The sequence below is a fragment of the Gopherus flavomarginatus genome, chromosome 4 (genome assembly GCF_025201925.1).
Source record: "Gopherus flavomarginatus isolate rGopFla2 chromosome 4, rGopFla2.mat.asm, whole genome shotgun sequence".
NCBI classification, from domain to species: Eukaryota; Metazoa; Chordata; order Testudines; family Testudinidae; genus Gopherus; species Gopherus flavomarginatus.
In genome coordinates, this window is record NC_066620.1 from 216,415,483 (window position 1) to 216,435,434 (window position 19,952).

Here is a 19,952-nt window from a genome sequence, read left to right on the forward strand (position 1 = left end):
CCCGAGCATGGCAGCGAGATGCTGTATTCCCCTTCCCCTGGCTTAGGCTGACTTACCACAGCCATCTTGTCCCTGGCTCAGTTATCACCAGAAGCTCTGTCCTCACCAGGTCTAGCCACTGCGGTCCTTCTCTGCAGCCTCAAAGGCCAGGTTCGGGGCAGCACAGAGGGGCTGGCCGGCCTTGCCAGCCTGCCCGTCTCCTTGATCTCGACTCGTCAGCCTTGACCTGCCTCTCCAGGAGCGGTCCTGGCCGCTGGGAGCAATTTTCCAGTCCCAGCTCCCCACTGTCGGCACCTACCTGTGATCTGCCAGCCTCCCCTCCCAACCACAGCTCGTGGGGTTGCTGCTGGCATGGTAGCCGAGAAGCCCCAGGTAGGGATTAGGGCCCTGCTGTGCAGCAAAATCAGCCAGCTCCTGCCCCAAGGAGTGCCCGGTCCAACCTTGGCAGGTGTGACGGTGCTGCCCGTGGGAGCCAGCTGAGGTCACTCAATTAGGGTGAATTGCAAACAAAACAGGGCAGACAAACCCCGGAAGCTGGTGGATATTCCAGTACTTAGATTTACCAGCCAGAACAAAACAGCTTCTGTAGCACCTCACTGGTTATTCAGAAGTCCAAACAACACAGTTCCCTTAAAGTACTCAGCCTCAGGCCTCCATCCAGACACACACCTCAGATATGATGATGATTCCTGAAAATCTTATCTCATCATTATAAAAGAAAAGGTTCTTCCAACCCGAAAGGATCAGCCACACACCCAGGTCCAATTATAACTTAGATCTTACCCAAATTACATGCTATAACCAGTTCTTATTAACTAAGCTAACATTTATTTAAAAAGAAAAGAGAGAGAATGTTGGTTAAAAGATCAATATACGGACAGACTTGAATTCAGTTCTTGAGGTTCAGACACGGCAGAGATGAGCTTGTAGTTTCCAAAAGTCCTTTTAAAAATAGACCATATGTTATAGTCCAGTGCCCATATTCAGGGTGACTCCAGTCAGTGACTGGGGATCTCAATCCTTATGGCTTAAGGTTTCCCCCTCTTGAAACCCAAAGCAGATCTGAGATGAAGCAGGATTGTGTCCCAGGGTTTTTATACATTTCCAGCAGCCTTTTGGCCTGAGAAAACAATAGGCTTAACTCCTTCTCCCAAACATCCTGGCAATTAGCACAGGGTAATTTATCCATTAAACAGTTCAGATACAGGTTACCACAACCTTCAAAGAGACACAGAGACAATAATACTATTTCCCTCAAGTGTCTTCCTAATTGTTAATATTCCTTTTTTGAGCTTTGAATCAAAGCTCTAGCAATAGACAAGCCTTGTTTGCTGACATCCCAAGCCCTGAGCAAACACCTCCCCTTCTACCTCTAACAATGCAGACTAGCATTTCAAAGCTCTGTTCATTTACAGATCTTCCTAACCAGTTTCTAAAGTTTGGTCCTGGGTCAGGTCAGTCTGGGAGGTAATTAACTCTGTCTGGCTCTGTCACCTTCAGTGAGATATTAGATCAGATTCATCACATTGATGGCAGAGAGAGGCAGGCGGCAGGGAGGAAGGGTGAGGGAGCAGTGAAAGGCTCGGGGCCAGCTGCATATGCTGCCACAGGTGTTGCTGGGAAATGCCTGGCAGCCGACTGCCTTGCCCAGCTCCCCTGTGCCCACTGCGAGGAGCTGGTCCATGCTGCTCTCCTGCGCCCGCTCTGACCACGTCCCTGTCCATTTGCGCAGAGGAACGGAATCCCTACAAAGAAGTTTACACGGAGATGTGGGTGGAGCCAGAAGCAGCCGCTTACCCCCCGCCTCCGCCAGCCAAAAAACCAAGGAAAAGCACAACGGAGAAGCCCAAGGTCAAGGAGATCATAGACGAGCGCACCCGAGGTAGCCGCCCGCCCGCTGAGGGAGGGCCTCTGGGGAGGGGTGGGTAGCTGGCTGGCCCCAGACAGGTCCACTCACCCCCACTGGCACCAAGCTCCGCTGGCCACCACTGCAGCTCCAGAACAGCATTTCCCATGGTGCTGCTGGCATCATGAGAGCAGAGACACCCCGCTGACCCAGGGAGGCTGCAGGGCTCTGTCTGCTGGCCCTGGGAGCACTAGTACCACCCCCCAGCCAGCCTGAGAACTATTGCTGCCCAAGCCTACCTCCCAAATTCCCCTTCTTGAGCTGCGGAGAGCCCCTTGAGCCAGGCCGCTGTGGGCCCCACCCCTGCCCCTTCGGGCAGTTGGAATCTGGTTTTTAACCCCGAGCCCAGGGCAGCTCCAGCTTGTCCTGGACAGGGGCTGCCTCTAGACTTGAGTTTAACCCCACTCGAGACCTTCCCAGGCCTGGGAGCTCATTTGCCATCCTCCTTCTCACTGGCCGGGCAAGGGAAGGGTGAGGAGAGAAGTGGGGGCTGCCACCCCACTGCAGAGTAATGGACCCCCAAAGTAGCTCCCCTCTCCCCTCAGCCACCCAGAGGAGAGGAGACAGACAGAACCGGCCACCGTGTCTGTGCTCACACACTGCCCTGCCTCTGGGGGGCAGCACAGGCTCTGTGTAGTGCTAGCGATTGGTGCCCAACGGCCCCGGGCACTAAACCTCCTACCCAGAGGGAAGGTGTAGCCTGGGCCTGGCCAGTGCCTGGCCAGCATCTCACCCCCGATCGTTGGCCGAGTGCCATCTTCACTTCCATTCCACCCCTCGTGTCTCTGTGAGACTGTCAGCAAGGGGGATTGCTCTAAGACCCCTGATCTCCCATGGGCCCTGGAGCAGACCCGTACGAGGGCCCGGATCCCACTTCTGCTGTTCCTGGCTCCTCCCTGGGCAGCAGGGTCCCTGTCTCCCTCGCACTGCCTCATCTCTGGGGACACTGTCATTTCCTCTGCATCCAGGACTCCGTGCCCCCAGGGGCAGTACAAGAAGGGGCTGGAATCCCCCCCCGCCCCATGGCAGGGTTGAGTGGCCGAGTCCTGGCTAGGGAAAGACCCTTCTCTTGGGCCCTGTAGAAACTCCCGCTCTTTCCTTACGAGCTGCCCCCGGGCCGGCGCAGAGCATCCTGTGCCATTGTGTGTAACCCAGCCGCCCTCCAGGCCCCCCTGTGACCTGCCTGACTTCTTCTTTCATTTTCCCAGAGCGGCTTGTTTATGAGGTTCGCCAGAAATGCAGGAACATTGAAGGTGAGTATGTGAGCAGGGAGGTGCCTAGCGCCCGCGGCCACTGCTAGACATCCCTAGAGAGGGGACGTCGATCAGCCTCAGCCTCCCCCTTGCCCACACATCGTCCTGCCACATAGAGAGGGACTGTGGTAGCGGAGAGGCAGGAAGGGAGCCAGTTGGCAGAGACACCTCCTGGTTTGCACCTGACTGGCAGGCAGCGGTGAGACTGCGGCCATCCTGGCGGGTGGAAGGGCTGTCCTGGGGACACCGCATGGGCCACTACCAGGAGAGGTCATGGGTGTTGCATTCCCACACTGCTGGGATCATCAGGGGAGCAGTGCTGAGGCAGGTGGCACAGAGATGTGGTTAGAGATGGGAGACTGGACTAGAATGTAGTTGGCTCCATGCTGCTCAGTGTCTTCAGCACTGGTCTGAATGAAAATCTCAGGTCCTTGCTGGTGAAGTTAGGGGATGGCGCAGCCATTGGCAGGGGGTAACTAGCAAGCGGGTAAGCTGGGCCCGTTCAAACACAACGTGTGCAATACAGGCAATGCCAGGTTCTCCGGGTAGGAGCCAGGGGCGCAGGCCATGTGCACAGAGTGGGGGGCCATCAGGGCCTGGAAGTGATACAAAGTCACAGTGCACATTATGAGCGTTAGCAAGCCTTGGCTGTGTAACCAGGGGAGTAGCAAGGAGGAGCCCAGGGATCTTCCTTCTGTACACGACGTTGGTGAGATGCTGCTGGAATTTGGTGTCCCGTTCTGGGGGTCACACTTTTAAAAGGGTGCAGAAAAGAGCCATCCAAAGCAGGCGGACGGGGCTGGAGTAAATGCTTGGAGCACTGTCTGTTTAGCTGACCAGGGAGAAGATTGAGAGGTGTCTTGGTTACAGTGTGTAAGTGCTTTCCCAGGGAGAACTCACCATGTCCTAGAGGGCTTTCCGCTAGTGGAGACAGGCAGCTGAGAGCCAGAGGCTGGGAGCTGGAGCCAGACCATTCAAACAAGAAATAAGGTGCAGATCTGTAAAAATGTGTGGGATTAACCCGGGGGTGGGGGGGACACAACACTCCCAAGGGCAGTGGGGGATTCTCTACCACTTGGCATTTCTAAATGCAGACTGACTGCCTTGCTGGCACACACACATTACAGGGGGAACTGGCTGGCGTACAGTGGCCTTGGATACGCACCCACCAGGCGGGGTGATGGAACCGTCCTTTCTGGCCTTGCACCCTGCAACTCTCATTTAGTTGACCTGAGGGAAGGGTACGAGCCTTGCTTCTGGCTCTGCATGGGGCTGATGGCTCATTCTCTCCAGGCAGAACAAGACCCAGTAGCTGGAATCTGAAGTTAGACAAATCCAGGCTAGGAATAAGGAGCAGTTTTAACAGGGAGAGGAGGGTAACGCCCCACTGGAGCAAGCACTAGCGGCTGTGGGGAATCTTTAGCTTAGGCCCAGGGGTCTGTGGAACGGATGTGCTCTAACTCCTCTGGAGCTTGTGGGCTGGAGGCAGGAATTGCTGGCTGGAGTCTCTGCCTGGTGTGCTGCAGGATATCGAATGACTCTTCCGAGCCTTAACGTGTGTGGCCGTCCAGACTCCTCTTGTGGCTAGTGGGTGTGGGGTCTGCTGGGGCTCCCACTGACTCAGTTGGGAAGCCAGGCTGGCAGTGCAGCATGGGATGGTTCCTGGGAGCTTGGGGTGCTCTGGGCCAGGTAGTTGGGGCACAGAGTGAGGGGGAGGGGGTGGAGGTGAGGCTGAGAAGCCCCCATTGTATGTAAGACACTTGCTTTTTCTACTCTCCCCCTCGTCAGATATCTGCATTTCTTGTGGAAGCCTCAACGTTACCCTGGAACACCCTCTATTTATCGGCGGAATGTGCCAAAACTGCAAGGTATGGAGTGGGGGGAGCCTTCTTGTCTCTGTAGGCTGGCCTGGCCCCCAGCCTCCCTGGATATTCCAGGCCAGACACGAGCAAAGCCGCATGTGCACTTTGATTGTCCAGTTCTGCACTGCAGAGGGGCGAAACCCGAGCTTCAGGCCTCAGCTGCAGTGAGGCCAGTGCCACCTGGGCCTCCCAAGCTAACATGAGGCCTCTCTCCCCCGATGTGGGCACCTTCTTCGAGTGATGGTCCCTACTGCATTCCGCTGAGGTGTCACACGTGTGCCATGTGCAAGTAGAAGTGTCTGTTGGTCAGTGCATGCGCCCTGGCTTCACCTCATGAGTTCATCCGAGGCGATAAAGGGTGGGGCGGACCAACCACGTCTCCAGTTCCTTCTCACCGCTGCATGGTCCCAGCCCGAGCTGCTAGTGTCGTCTTGTCTCTGACCTACTGGAAAATAACAGTTCAGGATTATAGAGCGTTTTCTTCCAGTTTTTGCTGTTTTTACCATAGTGTCATTTTTAGGAATAATTTTAGTAAAACTGTCAAGTATCAGAGGGGTAGCCGTGTGTCACGGAGTCACCAGGCGATGCTCTGGAACAGCTCCCCACCAAGCCAGGCAGGACTTTGGGGAGCCTCCTCTCCCTTGGAGCAGACTTGTTCAGGGCAAGAAGCTCACACGGCTTCACCTCCTCGGTCTCTCCTTGGAGCATTCAGCATCCTCTGCCCCTCCGTGCGCTTCCCACAGCGAGCCCGCCCCAGCGGGGTCCTGGGGAAGCCACAGGGTCCTGCACCCCCACTTCGCAGTCAGACGTGACTCTCAGCCAGCCAGTAAAACAGAGGTTTATTTGATGACAGGAACAGGGTCTAAAACAGAGCTTATAGGTACCGCGAGCCGGACCCCTCGGCCGGGTCCATTCTGGGGGGCAGTGAGCCAGACCCCCATGTCTGCACTTCACTCCTCGTCCCCAGCCAGCTCCAGACTCACAACCCCCTCCAGCCCCTCCTCTCTGCTCAGCTCCTTTCCCGGGCCAGGAGGTCACCTGATCCCTTTGTCTCCAACACCTTCAGCTGGCACCTTTGCAGGGGAGGGGCCCAGGCCATCAGTTGCTAGGAGACAGAGTGCCAGGCATTTAAGTGCATTGGCCCTTTGCTCTGCCAGATACTTCAGAACTGCCTAGGGGACACCGAGGCACCAACACAGTATTCAGAGAAAACATTAAGAACATTCCTAGTTCATCACACCATGTTAGTCTGGATCTGTAAAAGCAGCAAAGAATCCTGTGGCACCTTATAGACTAACATTTGTTAGTCTGTAAGATGCCACAGGATTCCTTGCTGCTTTAGTAGAACTGAGGCCTTTGTGGAATCTGTTTACCGGTTCTCCCACCCCAGCACCCACACGCAGAAAGTGGATTGTAACAAAGATGCCAGGATTCAAGATCTGCACCTCCTGCCTGTGTTCCTTCTCGGTCAGTGACAAGCAGCAGTGGTGCCGCTGCTGCTTGGGAGAGGCCCACATTGTATCCAGGAGCCGTATCTGCCAGTCCTTCCAATGCCGTATCCGAGAAGGCCAGGCTCTCTGCCTCAAGAAGGTCACCATGAGTCCTTAATTGGAACCAGGCCAGAGAACTGCTCCGTACATTGGCCTGAGAAACCCAGGAGTGCGCCTCCCGCTATGGAGACATAGTCCTGGTCCACTGGCACCACTGCTACGGACCATGTGCCAGGGCCTAGTTGGGAGGCAGGGAACCATGGTCCTGCTTTGAGCAGGGGGTTGCACTAGATGACGACCTGAGATCTCTTCCAACCCTAATCTTCTGTGATAAGCATGACAGTAATTCTTCCTCCAAGCCTAAGAATGATGACATCCCTTCCACATGTACCAGCCACGGAGAAGCGGGGCGTTCCAAGGTGCACAAGCATGACAAAAAATCATGCAGACCAGCAGCTCCACCGGCACCGAGCAGCCAGTCATGCACACTCTGTCAGCCTCCCTTAAAACAAGGGCTCCATCAACTCCGGGACAGTCCTCCACTGCAGTGCCGGTTCTGGCTGCGGAATGAGTACCGTTAACACTAGGTGGATTGGAGGAAGCACCAGAACCACATGAATTGTTTGCCCTAGGAGAACTGAGATCTCAATGCCTTCCTCTACCCTCCGCACCTAGGGAGGTCCAATCTCCTATCCAGGACTTACCGCAATCAAGTCATGCTGCAACTCATCCTTCTACGGTTTTCACACTTCCACCGGCTCCAACGGTACCACCATTGGAACCAAGATCTGAGTTCTCATCATGGGAGGATTCCAACAGAGCACAAGGGCTTCACCCCCTCCCTGCTCAGGGGGCCCTCGGGCACGTACTCCAACCTGTGCAGTCCGGTTCCACCAGTACTGCCAGAGCAAGAGCATTTCCCATCGTCCTCTCCAGCCGCTGCAGTAACCTTACTCCACCTCATCTCCAGATGACTTTTGGCAGTTCCCAGAACTCCTGTGAAGTGGCGGATGGCCTTCATATTCCACTGGAGGGAGTACGAGACGAGCAGCACCAGGTCCTTGACACCCTTCATTCCTTGGTGCCGATCAATGGTGCCATTCTCAAACCAGCTCATATGGTTTGGCCTACCCTGCCCACTTGCACAGCTACCTCCCAGGGGGCAGGGAAGAGATGCTACGTACCGGCCAAGGGGTCGAAGTTCCTTTTCTCACACCCCCACCCAGTTCCCTCTTGGTGCAAGCAGCAACAGAACAGTCCAGACAGCAACACTCATGCTCCACCCCGTCGGATAAGGAGGGCAAATGCTTAGACCTTCTGAGGCTCCAGGTCTTCTCTTGAGCTAGCCTCCAATTTCAAACTACCAGGCCTTGCTGGCCAAATCTGACTTCCTCAACTACGGAAAGTTGGAGGACTTCACTGAAAGGTGCCTCAGCAAAGTCGAGTATGGTTCCAGTCTGTCCTGCAGGAGGGCAAACAGCGCTACAGTCAGCTCAAGACCCTGCGGATCCTCTTCACGGGCACGGGCTTTGTCATGCGGAGGGAATCATGGCTCCACAAATCGGTTTCCCCAGGGAGGTGCAAAATACCATCGAGGAGCTCTCGTTCGATGAGTTGCACTGGTTGAATCTGAAGACTGACTATTCCCTCCACTCCCTCAAGGATTCTAGAGTCACACTTCGATCGCTGGGTATCTGGTAACTTCTACCACCCAGCACCTACTCAGGACTCCTCATTCTTCCACCAGAGACCATATGAACCTCCTCGGAAGTGTCAGAAGACCCAGCGATCCCGCCCTCCAGGCCTCCTTCCCAGACTTCAGCATCTCACATTCAGATCTCTCAGAAACAATATTTCTGAGTGTCAACCACCGTTCCAACTGCCATGCAACTAGAGCGTCCCCTTCAGGTGAATCTAGCATTCTTCTTACCAGCTTGGAGTGCAATAACTACAGACAAGTGGGTCCTGGATGCCATCAGCTATGGCTACACAATCGAGTTCAGCACACTACCTCATCCACATCGCCCACCCCAATCCCTCTTCAGGGACCACTCTCACAACAGCATCCTTGCCTTAGAAATGGCCACTTACTGCAAAGGGGAGTGAGAGAGCACGTTCCCCCGAGCTATCGGGGCACGGGGTTCTATTCCACTTACTTACTGGTACGCAAGAAGAATGGCAGATGGAGACCAATCCTGGATCTCCGTTGCCTCAACCGCTTCACCTGCCAGCCAAGTTTCGTATGGTCGCTTTAGCGGCCATCATGCTGTTACTAGGAAAGGCATGTGCTTTATGGCTCTCAATATGCAGAACACCTATTGTCACATAGACATTCATCCAACTCACAGAAAATTCCTGAGGTTCATGGTAGGCCTTCAGCATTTTCAGTACAGAGTTCTGCCATTTGGGCTCACCACTGCTCCCCAGGTCTTCACCAAAGTTTTCTGTATCATAGCGGCCCACCTCTGGAGTCCTGATATTCCCCATCTTGACTAGCGGCGCAATCCAGAGACGAGGCTTGAATCTCGACCTCCGTGTTGCTCAGACTCCTTTCCTCCCTGGGAGTCAATGTCAACATCGAAAAATCAATTTTGATTCCCACACAGCCCCAAGTCTTCATAGGGGTCTCCATCAGCTTGGTCACAGCCAGAGCTTACCTAGCAAGGGACAGGTTCCAGCCTCTACAGGAACTCATTGACTGGATAGTCAACAGTCCATCTGTCCCGGTCAGGACTTGCTTATCCCTCCTTGGCCACATGGCATCCTCTACATATATCACTGCCTTCGCTCACCTCCACCTTCGCTGTCTGCAGATGTCGCTCCAGAGGGTTTACTCACTATGATGGGGTGTACCTAACACATCCTGGCTCAGAAAGGGTTAACTGCGCATTGCAGGATGAGAAGGCCATGCCCCTCCACCTCTGTTGGGCATGCTCAGCCTGTAGGCAAGATATTAAAGAAGCAGCTCTGCTCAGTCCAGGCTGCTGAACAGGAAGGGTGCAGATTGCAGGCTGTCTCCCGGGAGCTGCTACCAGCCCAAACCACAGAGCCAACGCACCCCGAGCCCCAGACGGATTCTAGGGTGTTTGTGGAATCCAGAGAAGGGAGTCATCAGGAGGTGCACCGGCCGAGGACCCCAGAGACCATGGGGACACCTCTGAAGAAGACAGGGTAGGAAGCAGCCCAGGGGGCGAGAACTGGAGAACAGGTCAGTGTGTTTCGGGGGGATCCCCACTGACTCAGTGGTGAGCACCCTCGCCACTGACAGGGCCCTGGGCTGGGACTCAGAGGAGCAGGGAGGGCCCAGGTCCCCCTACCCCAGGCACCACACACTCCTAGGCGGCGCTCCACTTCCCCAGTGGGCCAAAAGGCCACACAACCCCTCAGATGTGGACAGTTTTATTGACTCCAGCCAGTAGGCTACACAGCCCTGTAAGGAAGGGTCACTCAATTGACGCTGGCCACTGAGCCATACAGCCCCATGAGGAGGGGCGACTCCAGCCACTAGGCCGTACTACCACACTTTATGGTCAGGGTCACCAGCGTAGGACCTATCCGGCTGTGGCACTGCCTTTCCTTTTCTTCTGACTATATGTGACCTGACACCCCATGACAGGTTGTACCTACCCCATGAAACTCTCACACTCTATGTGCCACAGGCTTTATGTTGTCAGTCCCCCCCAAGGTGTTCTCTTCCCTCCAGTGGTGAATGGACCCGCAGCAGGTCTGTACAGGGATCCCCATCCTCCCTGGACAGGACACATCCCTCACAGGATGGGGAGCACACATGGCCCATCACATGATGCAAGGGACATGGACCCCTCGGGAATTCAGGATGCACCTCAACCTTCTGGAACTCCGGGCAGTACGGCAAGCGTGTCAAGCATTTCTCCCATCCATTCGCTCGCATCATGTTCTCGTCGTGTTGGACACCACCATCTATTACATCACAGACCAGGGGGCAGGAGGTCTGTGTGCAGAAGTGGTCAGTCTGCGGGATTGGTGCATTGCCCACAAGAGCCTGTTGTTGGCAGTCTATCTTCTGGGGATTCTGAACGTGAGTGCAGACTCTTAGCCGAAGATTCATCTCCAGTCACGAGTGGGAGATGCACGACTCTGTAGTAAACAACATCTTCAGCCAGTGGGGGACTCCCACCAGAAACCTCTTTGCCTTCCACAGCAACAACGACATGCAGCATGTACTGCTCAAGGCGATGCCTCTTCCTCCACTGGTCAGACCAGATCAACTACTTCTTCCCCTCCTCCTCTCCTCCCACCAGTCCTCCAAAAGATCAGGCAGGAGAGGGCCCCGGTCTGGCCACCCCAGTTTTGGTTTCCCAACCATCTTCTTCTGTCAGCCTGTCCCTCACTTCCCCTACCCGCAACACAACAGCAGGATCAGACATCCCAATCCACAGACACTTCACCTCAAAGCTTGGTATTTGGATGGGCATCTTCTCTAGAACGAGAATGTTCGTCGGTGGGGCATGATAGCCTTTCGAGCAGCAGGAGGGAGTCCACGAGGCGTTCCTGTTGAGCCAAGGAGAATCACTTGGCCTTTGGTCCCAGCAAAAGGGCTTTCCCCTAAGGAAGTGGGCATTTCTCTTCTTTTGACAGCCTCTTGCCCTTGAAGACATCAGGGCTCGCCCTCAGTTCTCTCAAGGTTCATGTAGTGGCAATCAGTACCTTCCACCGCCCCATGGAAGCACACTCCATATTTACACATCCATTGACTACCAGGTTTTGGAAAGGTCTCTTCAGGACTTTCCCACCCATCCAGCCTATCACTCCCCAGTGGGACCTCAACCTCGTTCTAGCGGCGTTAATGAAACCGCCCTTCGAGCCTCTGGCTTTATGCTCTATGTCCCTCCTTTCCATGAAAGTCTCCTTCCTAGTGGCTGTCACTTCGGCGAGAAGGGAAGGCGAACTGGGGGCCATGATGGAGGGCCCCCTCTTTCACCACGTTCCATAAGGATAAAGTCTTCCTGCGCCTGCACTCCCAAGTTTCTACCAAAGGTCATAGCTCAGTTTCATCTCAACCACCCCGTACACTCATCTGCTTTCTTCCCAAAGCCTCACGCCTCGGCAGAGGAGCAGCACCTTCACTCCTTCGACGTCCGCAGGGCTCTGACCTTCTACATGCCAAGGACGAGACCTATCAGGAGGTCCCCAGCGTTTCTCAAACTGGGATCCAGGGAGTCCGCAGGCCCTGCTGATCAACTCCTCCCCCTCCCTCCCAGCGCATTGGGGGCCCGGGGCTAAGGCAGGTTCCCTACCTGCCTGGAAGTGGCCACCAGCTCCTTGCGGCCCTTAGGCTCATGGGTGGCCAGGGAGGCTCCGCACGCTGCCCCCGCCCAAGTGCCGGCTCCGCAGCTCCCATAAACCAGGAACCGTGACCAATGGGAGCTGTGGGGACGGCGTATGTGGTCACAAGGGCAGCGCACAGAGCCTCCCTGGCCGCCCATGCGTCTAGGGCAGCGGTTCCCAAACTTTAACATCCTGTGAACCCCTTTCATTAAAATGTCAAGTCTCAAGAACCTTCTCCTAAAAACGAATATTTCCAGGGATTTTTTCCTTTATCTGAGTATAAATTATAAAAGCAGTGATCTTGGAAATATACCATTTGTTATTATGACATGTTTATTACACACTATTTATTATTAATTATTATTTATCATTGCAGTATTTTTATTACATTATGAAAACGGCAACACTCTGACAAGATCTCACGTTCGTAGCTTGTATCACTTTGAATAAGCCTGTTACAAGACAAGGCTCCTGTGTTTCATCAAGGAGTATCAGATGTGAAACAGCAGGAAGGGATTTAAGAAGCCAACTCAGAGTTCCTCCTACACAAGCATTCAGGGCTTGAGCAGTCCAGGCAAACAACGCACCTTACAACAAAGCTTAAACTTGTTCTTCATAATAATTTAAAAACAATCCTAGCTGCCTGTTTCATTTTAAAAACAGCAACAACAAAAAATCCACCTCCCTTTCCATTTCTTATAAGGAGTCTTGAAGTTTAACTCTCCTCAGTGGGGTAGAGATGCTCGCTTTGATATGCTTAGCTCTTGGAAGTCCAGGGGCTCCGGGCTGCTGGCCCCGTGCTGTCTGGGATCCCTAGGGACAGCTCTGTCCGCCATAGGGAATTTTTTCCCGAGAACCCCCTGTAACATTTTTGGGAACCACTGGTCTAGGGGCTGCAGGGACCTGGCAGCTGCTTCCTAGGAGCTGTGGTAAGTGCTACCAGGCCCCCGCACCCCAAACGCTCTCCCGCACCCCAACCCCCTTCCCCAGCCCAGAGTCCCCTCCCGCACCCAAACTCCTTCCCAGAGCCCACACTCTGCACCCCCCACACCCAACCTCCTGCCCCAGCCCTGAGCCCCCATCTGCACCCCAGCCCCCTTCCCCAGCCCAGAGTCCCCTCCTGCACCCAAACTGCTTCCCAGAGCCCGCACTCCGCACCCCCTACACCCAACCCTCTGCCCCACCCCTGAGTCCCCACCTGCACCCCAGCCCAGAGTCCCCTCCTGCACCCAAACTGCTTCCCAGAGCCCGCACTCTGCACCCCCCACACCCAACCCCATGCCCCACCCGAGTCCCCACCTGCACCCCAGCCCAGAGTCCCCTCCTGCACCCAAACTCCTTCCCAGAGCCTGCACTCTGCACCCCCCCACACCCAACCCCCTTCCCCACCCCTGGGCCCCAACCTGCACCCCAACCCATGCCTCAGCCTGGTGAAAGTGGGTGAGGGTGGGGGAGAGCAAACAACAGAGGGAAGGGGAATGGAGCGAGTGGGGGTGGGGCCTCAGTGAACAGACAGGGCAGGGGGTCTCAAAAATTTTTAAATCAAACTGAGGGTCCTGGGGTTGCTAATCTTTGAGAACCGCTGCCCTAGACCGTTTATTGCAATAGCTGCAAGGCTTAAGGAGCAGGCAGGATTGTCAAGCAGTTTTTGGGTTGTATTACACTCTGCTCTCCATTGACGGGACTTGGAGTGAGAGCCCACACGTCGACTGCAGCACTCTCCCCGATGTGTCGCTTCCAGACATACGTGGAGTTGGCCGCACCTTGGTGCGGGACTCTGCACGGCTGTCCTCCGTTCCTCCCTCCCCTCGGGATTCCACTGCCCGCCCTCCAGCCCCTCTGCTGCACATCTGGTGGAGGAACAGAGGGCGTGGTCACTCTGCCCCACCCGTTATCACCTCAGACAAAACCATGAGGTGACGCAAGGGCGCATGCACCAACAGACACGCCTGCTTCCAAATGCTCCAGCTCCAGGCGCATGCCGCATGCATAACCCCTCAGTGAATGCAGGTAGGGACCACCTGTCTCGAAGAACCTCCAGTTACAGGTGAGTAACCTCCTCTTCTCCTGGGGTTCCATCCCTTTGCTGTCTTGAAGCATTTCCAGGTCCTTTTATCCCTCTGCTCGAAGAATTTCCCCTCGAGGCAGGCTCCCGCAGCAGGCCAGCCCGGGCCGCAGAAGCCCAGCGCGTCAGCTGCAGGGGTTCTGCTCCCTAGCCCAGCAGGGCAGCCCGAGGGTGGAGTACTCTGGGCAGCGTCCCCATGGCCAGGTGCAGAGCCCTGCGTCTGTGCTGTGGGCCGTCCCCTGGGGTGGAGGGGTGTGGAGGGGATGTAGTGTTCACGCCCCTCTCACTGCCCCCAGAACTGCTTCCTGGAGTGCGCGTACCAATATGACGACGATGGATATCAGTCATATTGTACAATCTGCTGCGGCGGCCGTGAGGTGCTCATGTGTGGAAACAACAACTGCTGCAGGTGGGTGTGAGACCCCAGGGCGCTCGGCCAGCTGCACCGGCTCTGCGCTTCCATCTGGGCTTGGGCAGGAACATCAGCTAGCCACTGCCCTGGGAAGGAAGGGTTGAGACCTGCAGCCGGTTCTCCAGGGCCCCTGCACCCAGGCCAGTCAGGAATGAGGGGACCGGAGAGGCCTTGGGGACATGTGGGATGGTGATGCCGGACCCCCTCCCAGCCCTCCGGCTGTGTGCCAGCTGGCGTGGGCCCTGAGCCCCAGTGGGCTCAGACTGGGACCTGTGGGTTGCCTTCCCAGCTCAGCATGGTCCTGCCCCCTGCAGTTAGGGGACCGCAAGGGAGGGAGCGGGGAGGGGTCGCCCCTGGCCCCCGCTGGTGACCTGTGTTTCTGCAGGCCATGGAGGTGAGGAGTGCCCCCCCCCCACACACACACCTCCCTGGAACAGGGGCAGGGAGTAAATGGGCTGAAGTGTCTTCCCTTCCCCCCTGGCTCTCAGGTGCTTCTGTGTGGAGTGCGTGGACCTGCTGGTGGGACCAGGTGCAGCCCAGGCAGCTATCAAAGAGGACCCCTGGAACTGCTACATGTGCGGCCACAAGGGCATCTATGGGCTGCTGAGGCGAAGAGATGACTGGCCCTCACGCCTCCAGATGTTCTTCGCCAATAACCATGACCAAGAATTTGTGAGTATGTGGCAGCGCTGCCCGGTTCCCCCGGGGGCTCAGCATGGCAGCTCCAGAGTCACAGCAGTGCCTCGCTTCTTGGGCAGCAGAGCAGAGCCTCCCCCAGCCCTGCGCCTGCTGCAGCTTGGTTCCCAGGGGCCGGGGCTGAATGCATCCAGCAGGGCTGCCTGTGCTGTCGCTGGGCTGCCGGCCTTTGTATCCTTGGGTCCCAGATCATCCCAGGAATGCAGGATTAATGGGGACCTCCTGGGTCCTTGAGTCCAGGCCCTGCTGTCGCAGGTAGCACCTCACGTCTGTCGTTTCCTGAGCTCTCCAGAGTCCTTCAGCAAGCGTCTTTGCCCTCCACTCCTCCTGCTGGGAGGCTGCTCAGCTTTTACTGTCAATCCCACCGCCTTGAGGCAGCCCAGCCCCATCTTCACCTGGGTCACCTGTTCCTCCCAGGTCTGGCTAAAGATGCACATGTTATCAGTGTCTGCCAGGGCCAAGTTCTCCATCCCCCTCAGCTTGTCTAGAATCTCCCCAGGCCTAGGCATGGGGTCGGCATCAGACACTGTGACGGCTTTAAGCTTCCGATAGCCCCCACAAAACCAGATCATCCTGTCTCCCTTGGGGATCAGCCCCATGGGTGAGGCCCATGGGCTGTAAAACGGCTGGATCACATGTAAAGCCAGCATGTCCTTGACCTCTCTCTCCAGGATCTGGGCTGCTTTCCCAGTGCCTCTGAACGGGGAACACCTGATGGGGAGATTGGCTCCCACCTCAGGGAAGAGATCCCCCAGGGGGCCTTCCCCCTTCTCCTCCCAGTCCTCCCCTTACGGGTCCAGGGGTCGCCTCACTCTCCTCACATCCAACAGCTCAAGAGGGAAGAACTCTGGATTCCTGGGGCACCACCAGCTGCCTCCTGATTCCCCCCAGTTCTGCTTCCCCTTGGGGAGCCCATTCCCGGTACAGGAATCCCTTCTCCTACAGGACTCTGTCCCTGCAGCCTTCCCTAAGGGGGTTTGCAGTGCTGTGGCCAGCAAGTTCCCTCAGCTTCTCCAAGGAGGGATCCCTCTGCAGCTCGGTCTGGGATTCAGCTGCTGGGGCAGGGAGTGGGACCTGTTCCCTCTTGCTGGCTGGGCCTGGGGTCACAGCCCCCCTGAGCCCTGTCCCTGGTAGCTCCCTCCCTGCTGTGCAATCACTTCCCAGCAGCACGTCTGGACCAGGCAAACCTGGTTGGCACCCAACCTGCCCTGCCTGGGTGTCCCCCCCTCAGCTGGGGTCACAGCTCCCCCCCTGCTCAGCACTGCCCTGGCTGTCCCAGTAGGGGCAGGCAGCAAGCTCTCTGCTCTGGTCACAGCATCAGAGCCAGCGTCAGCTCCGGTGTGCAGGGGGGCGGTGAGCATCTCTCCCTCCCACTCAGCCCCAGGGGGCTGGTTACAGGTAGGCAGGTATCCTGAGCCCAGCAGCCCCTCCCCACTGCCAGCCAGGTCATTTGCATTTTCACTGACCATTTCCATCCTAGCCAATTAGTTCCCTGGATTTGAATTCAAACCTCGGCTGTTACAGAAGCAGGGCCTGGATCCTGTCCCAAAGAGACACAGTCACCCCCCAACAGGACCTCCCAGCTGATATCCTGGAGAACCCCAACTACTAGCCAGCCTGACTCCTCCTGGGTCTGCACAGGGATCCAGGCCATAGGTAGGGCGAGGGGCTTCACCCAGGTCCCACAGCCCCTCAGCATCTGTGGCTGCACCACCACAGTTCTCTCTGTCCCAGGGTCTTGCCTCCCCAGGCTTGTTTCCCCACTGACCCCTGGGCAGCCCCCTATGTCTCTCCGCTCCACCATCGCCAGTCCATGCTGCTGCTGCTTCTCCTGCAGCTTTTCCTCAGGCTCTTGCTCTCTCTCACAGTCCTCTCGCTCTCTCGGGCTCTGCTCCAATCCCATCCGTCTCCAATCTCCTGATGGGGAACCCGATCGTGAAGACCCTTGTCTGGTTGGGGACCAGACTCTCAGGGATGCCTGGCTGCTGTTCCAGCTGCTCCCAGATCCTCTTGTAGCCCCATCTGGATCAGGAATCTGCTCCTCAGAGCGGTCCTCCTCCTCCAAGTGCACGATTTACTGTGCCTGGGTGAACTTTCCGATACGTAACCCTCTCTTTGTGCACAGGATCACAATGTCCTTCTTAAAGAGATGGTGATAGGCCATCACTTCACCATTCCCAAGTGGCTCTGGACTCACTGGCCTGCGTGCTCTTGACTCCCCCATGGTTTCTAGGAAGAACCCCTGGTGTGCCAGTCCTTCTCCTGGTCACCACCTCTTTGCTAGGGTCGAGCTGCAAACTCCTCCGCCCGTGGGACTGCTCCTGCAATCCCCAGGGGAACCCTGCTACTGCAAAAATCCTTCTCTCTTCCAGGGTCGAGCGGCAAGCTCCTCCGCTCCTGAGACTGCTCGCTGCAGTCCTCAGGGGAACCCCGTTACTCTAACAGTCCTTCTCGCTGGTCACACACTCCCAGAGGTTATCCGCTCCCTGAAACCGTCCCTCTCTGAGCCTTCAGCATGCCTGGTCCTCATCATCCCTCCTTTGTTTTACTGCTCCCCAGTCACTTACTGCAAGAATCACCATTCACGGGGTGCAGTACGTCCCACCGTTGCCACCAGTTGTCACGGAGTCACCGGGCATTGCTCTGGAACTGGTCCCCACCAAGCCAGGCAGGACTTTGGGGAGCCTCCTCTCCCTTGGAGCAGATTTGTTCAGGGCAAGAAGCTCACACGTCTTCACCTCCTGGGTCTCTCCTTGGAGCATTCAGCATCCTCTGCCCCTCCCTGCGCTTCCCATGGCGAGTCCGCCCCAGCGGGGTCCTGGGGAAGCCAGAGGGTCCTGCACCCCCACTTTGCAGTCAGACGTGACTCTCAGCCAGCCAGTAAAACAGAGGTTTATTCGATGACAGGAACAGGGTCTAACACAAAGCTTGTAGATACAGCGAACCGGACCCCTCGGCTGGGTTCATTCTGGGGGGCAGTGAGCCAGACCCCCACATCTGCACTTCACTCCTCGTCCCCAGCCAGTTCCAGACTAAACCCCCTCCAGCCCCTCCTCTCTGCTCAGCCCCTTTCCCAGCCAGGAGGTCACCTGACCTCTTTGTCTCCAACACCTTCAGCTGGCACCTTTGCAGGGGAGGGGCCCAGGCCATCAGTTGCTAGGAGACAGAGTGTCAGGCATTTAGGTGCACTGGCCTTTTGCTCTGCCAGATACTTAAGAACTGCCTAGGGGACACTGAGGCACCAAGTCAGTATTCAGAGAAAACATTAAGAACATTCCTAGTTCATCACAGTGTGTATAGCCAGTAGTCAGGTCCCCACTCAGCAAGCCCAGCCCCTAGCTTCTCTGCTCCTAGGGGAGCGCATCGGGGAGGTCCCCGTGTCACATGGAGCTCCAACCGCGGTTAGCTCCCCCCATAAGAGCTGGGATGGGACCCATCTGGGAGTTGGGAGCCCAGTTCATGTCGGAGGAGACTGTCTAGGGGAGTATTCCTTGTGCCCCCGTCTCTCATGATGCGCTGTGTGTGTGTTTTAAGGACCCACCAAAGGTTTATCCACCGGTCCCAGCTGAGAAGAGGAAGCCCATCCGAGTGCTCTCTCTCTTCGACGGAATTGCCACAGGTGGGCTAACAAGAGGTAGCTGAGCGGCACTAGGGTTCTGCTGGCCGCCTCTATGCTTACCACACCCTACTACAGCCCCTCAGCAGCCGTGACCCGCCAGCACGGCCCAGCTCCCTTCACAGCACGCAGAGGGCACGGGGGAGCAGATACGCTCTGGTTTAGCATCAGGGCAGTGCATGACCCAGCTGGAAGGTTCTCAGTAGCACAGTGCAATCCTAGGTTCTGAACCTAGTGTGCAGGGCAGGTGTTTGGCCGAGTGCAGGATATTGCTCCACCTGTCTCTCGCAACTCTGCTGGGCCCCGCAGCCCCCGAGATCGTAGAACATCTTGCATCAACTGTGGCCAACAGTTTCAAACTAAGTCCCTGATTTTGGGTGCTCCCAACTCGAGACACCTTTGGCCTGGTTATTTGGAGGTGGCCCATTGTCCTGCCGGCCATATTTCAAAGAGAGATGAGCCCAGGTCACCAGCAGGGGGCTGTGTAATTAGATTTGGGCTCTCCGCACCCTTGGGAGTAAGGAGCAAACTCGGCAGGGGTCCCCTGAATCCGTGGCCTCTGTAGTTCCCCATAGGGATGCTACGAGTGTCCTGACTGCAGCAGGTAGCTTCAATAAGCAGCTGCTTGCGTTCCTCTGTTTTGTGTCAGAGGGGCCGGTGGTCCTGCATCGCTGCTGAGCGCTGAGGGGTCTCCTGGTGTGTCTGGTTTGGTTTGGGCGAGTGCTCCCTGGGGTGCTGTCCCCAGGGCCATCCTGCATTCCGGACCTGACCCCCGCTCTGTATCCTGGCAGGTCTGCTGGTGCTGAAGGACCTGGGCATTCAGGTCGACCGCTACATTGCTTCTGAGGTTTGCGAAGACTCTATCACTGTGGGGATGGTGAGACACCAGGGCAAGATCATGTACGTCGGTGACGTCCGGAATGTCACCCAGAAACATGTACGTGAGGCTGCCATCTGCCTGCCCCGCTCACCTCCCTACCCCGGCACAGCAGCTGTGTCTCACGGGGGGCAGCAGGCTGAACCCTTTCGAGATTCACAGAGTTTAAGGTCTGAAGGGACATGTGGCGGTGTATGCCCACCCCACTCCTTTTGGGGTGGAACATGGGCATGGTGACACCGCAGTTACAGTCTGTTATACTGTCCTGGGACTCAAGACAGTGCTGCTCAATGGCCAGAGTCAAAGTGGCTGTCCTCGAGCGCAGGGCTGTGTGGCCTAGTGGCCAGTCAGGAGAGCAGCCCTGAGGTTCCCAGCATCATGGACTAATCACCAAATCTGGGGTATGCCACTGAAGTGGGGGTGGTGGCTGGGGTAGGGGGACCCGGGTCCACTCAACTCCACCAGGTC

General features: G+C 56.5%; 1 protein-coding gene and 1 long non-coding RNA gene across 7 annotated transcripts in view; one reads left to right on the forward strand and one right to left on the reverse strand.

Annotated features, from left to right (window-relative positions):
- DNMT3A (DNA methyltransferase 3 alpha) overlaps nucleotides 1-19,952 on the forward strand; it is a 284,321-nt gene that overhangs the window by 234,721 nt on the left and 29,648 nt on the right. For all 6 annotated transcript variants that reach the window (XM_050948759.1, XM_050948761.1, XM_050948762.1 and 3 more), the window contains 7 exons: nucleotides 1,733-1,882; nucleotides 3,115-3,159; nucleotides 4,948-5,027; nucleotides 14,180-14,292; nucleotides 14,784-14,967; nucleotides 18,526-18,610; nucleotides 19,399-19,544. In XM_050948759.1, coding sequence (XP_050804716.1) covers nucleotides 1,733-1,882; nucleotides 3,115-3,159; nucleotides 4,948-5,027; nucleotides 14,180-14,292; nucleotides 14,784-14,967; nucleotides 18,526-18,610; nucleotides 19,399-19,544 — 803 coding nt within the window. The remainder of the gene's footprint in view (nucleotides 1-1,732; nucleotides 1,883-3,114; nucleotides 3,160-4,947; nucleotides 5,028-14,179; nucleotides 14,293-14,783; nucleotides 14,968-18,525; nucleotides 18,611-19,398; nucleotides 19,545-19,952) is intronic.
- On the reverse strand, nucleotides 5,842-14,270 carry LOC127048899 (uncharacterized). Its single transcript, XR_007773798.1, has 2 exons — nucleotides 13,118-14,270; nucleotides 5,842-13,016 (listed from the first exon to the last, which is right to left on the reverse strand). It is a non-coding gene; the product is annotated as an uncharacterized LOC127048899 (long non-coding RNA).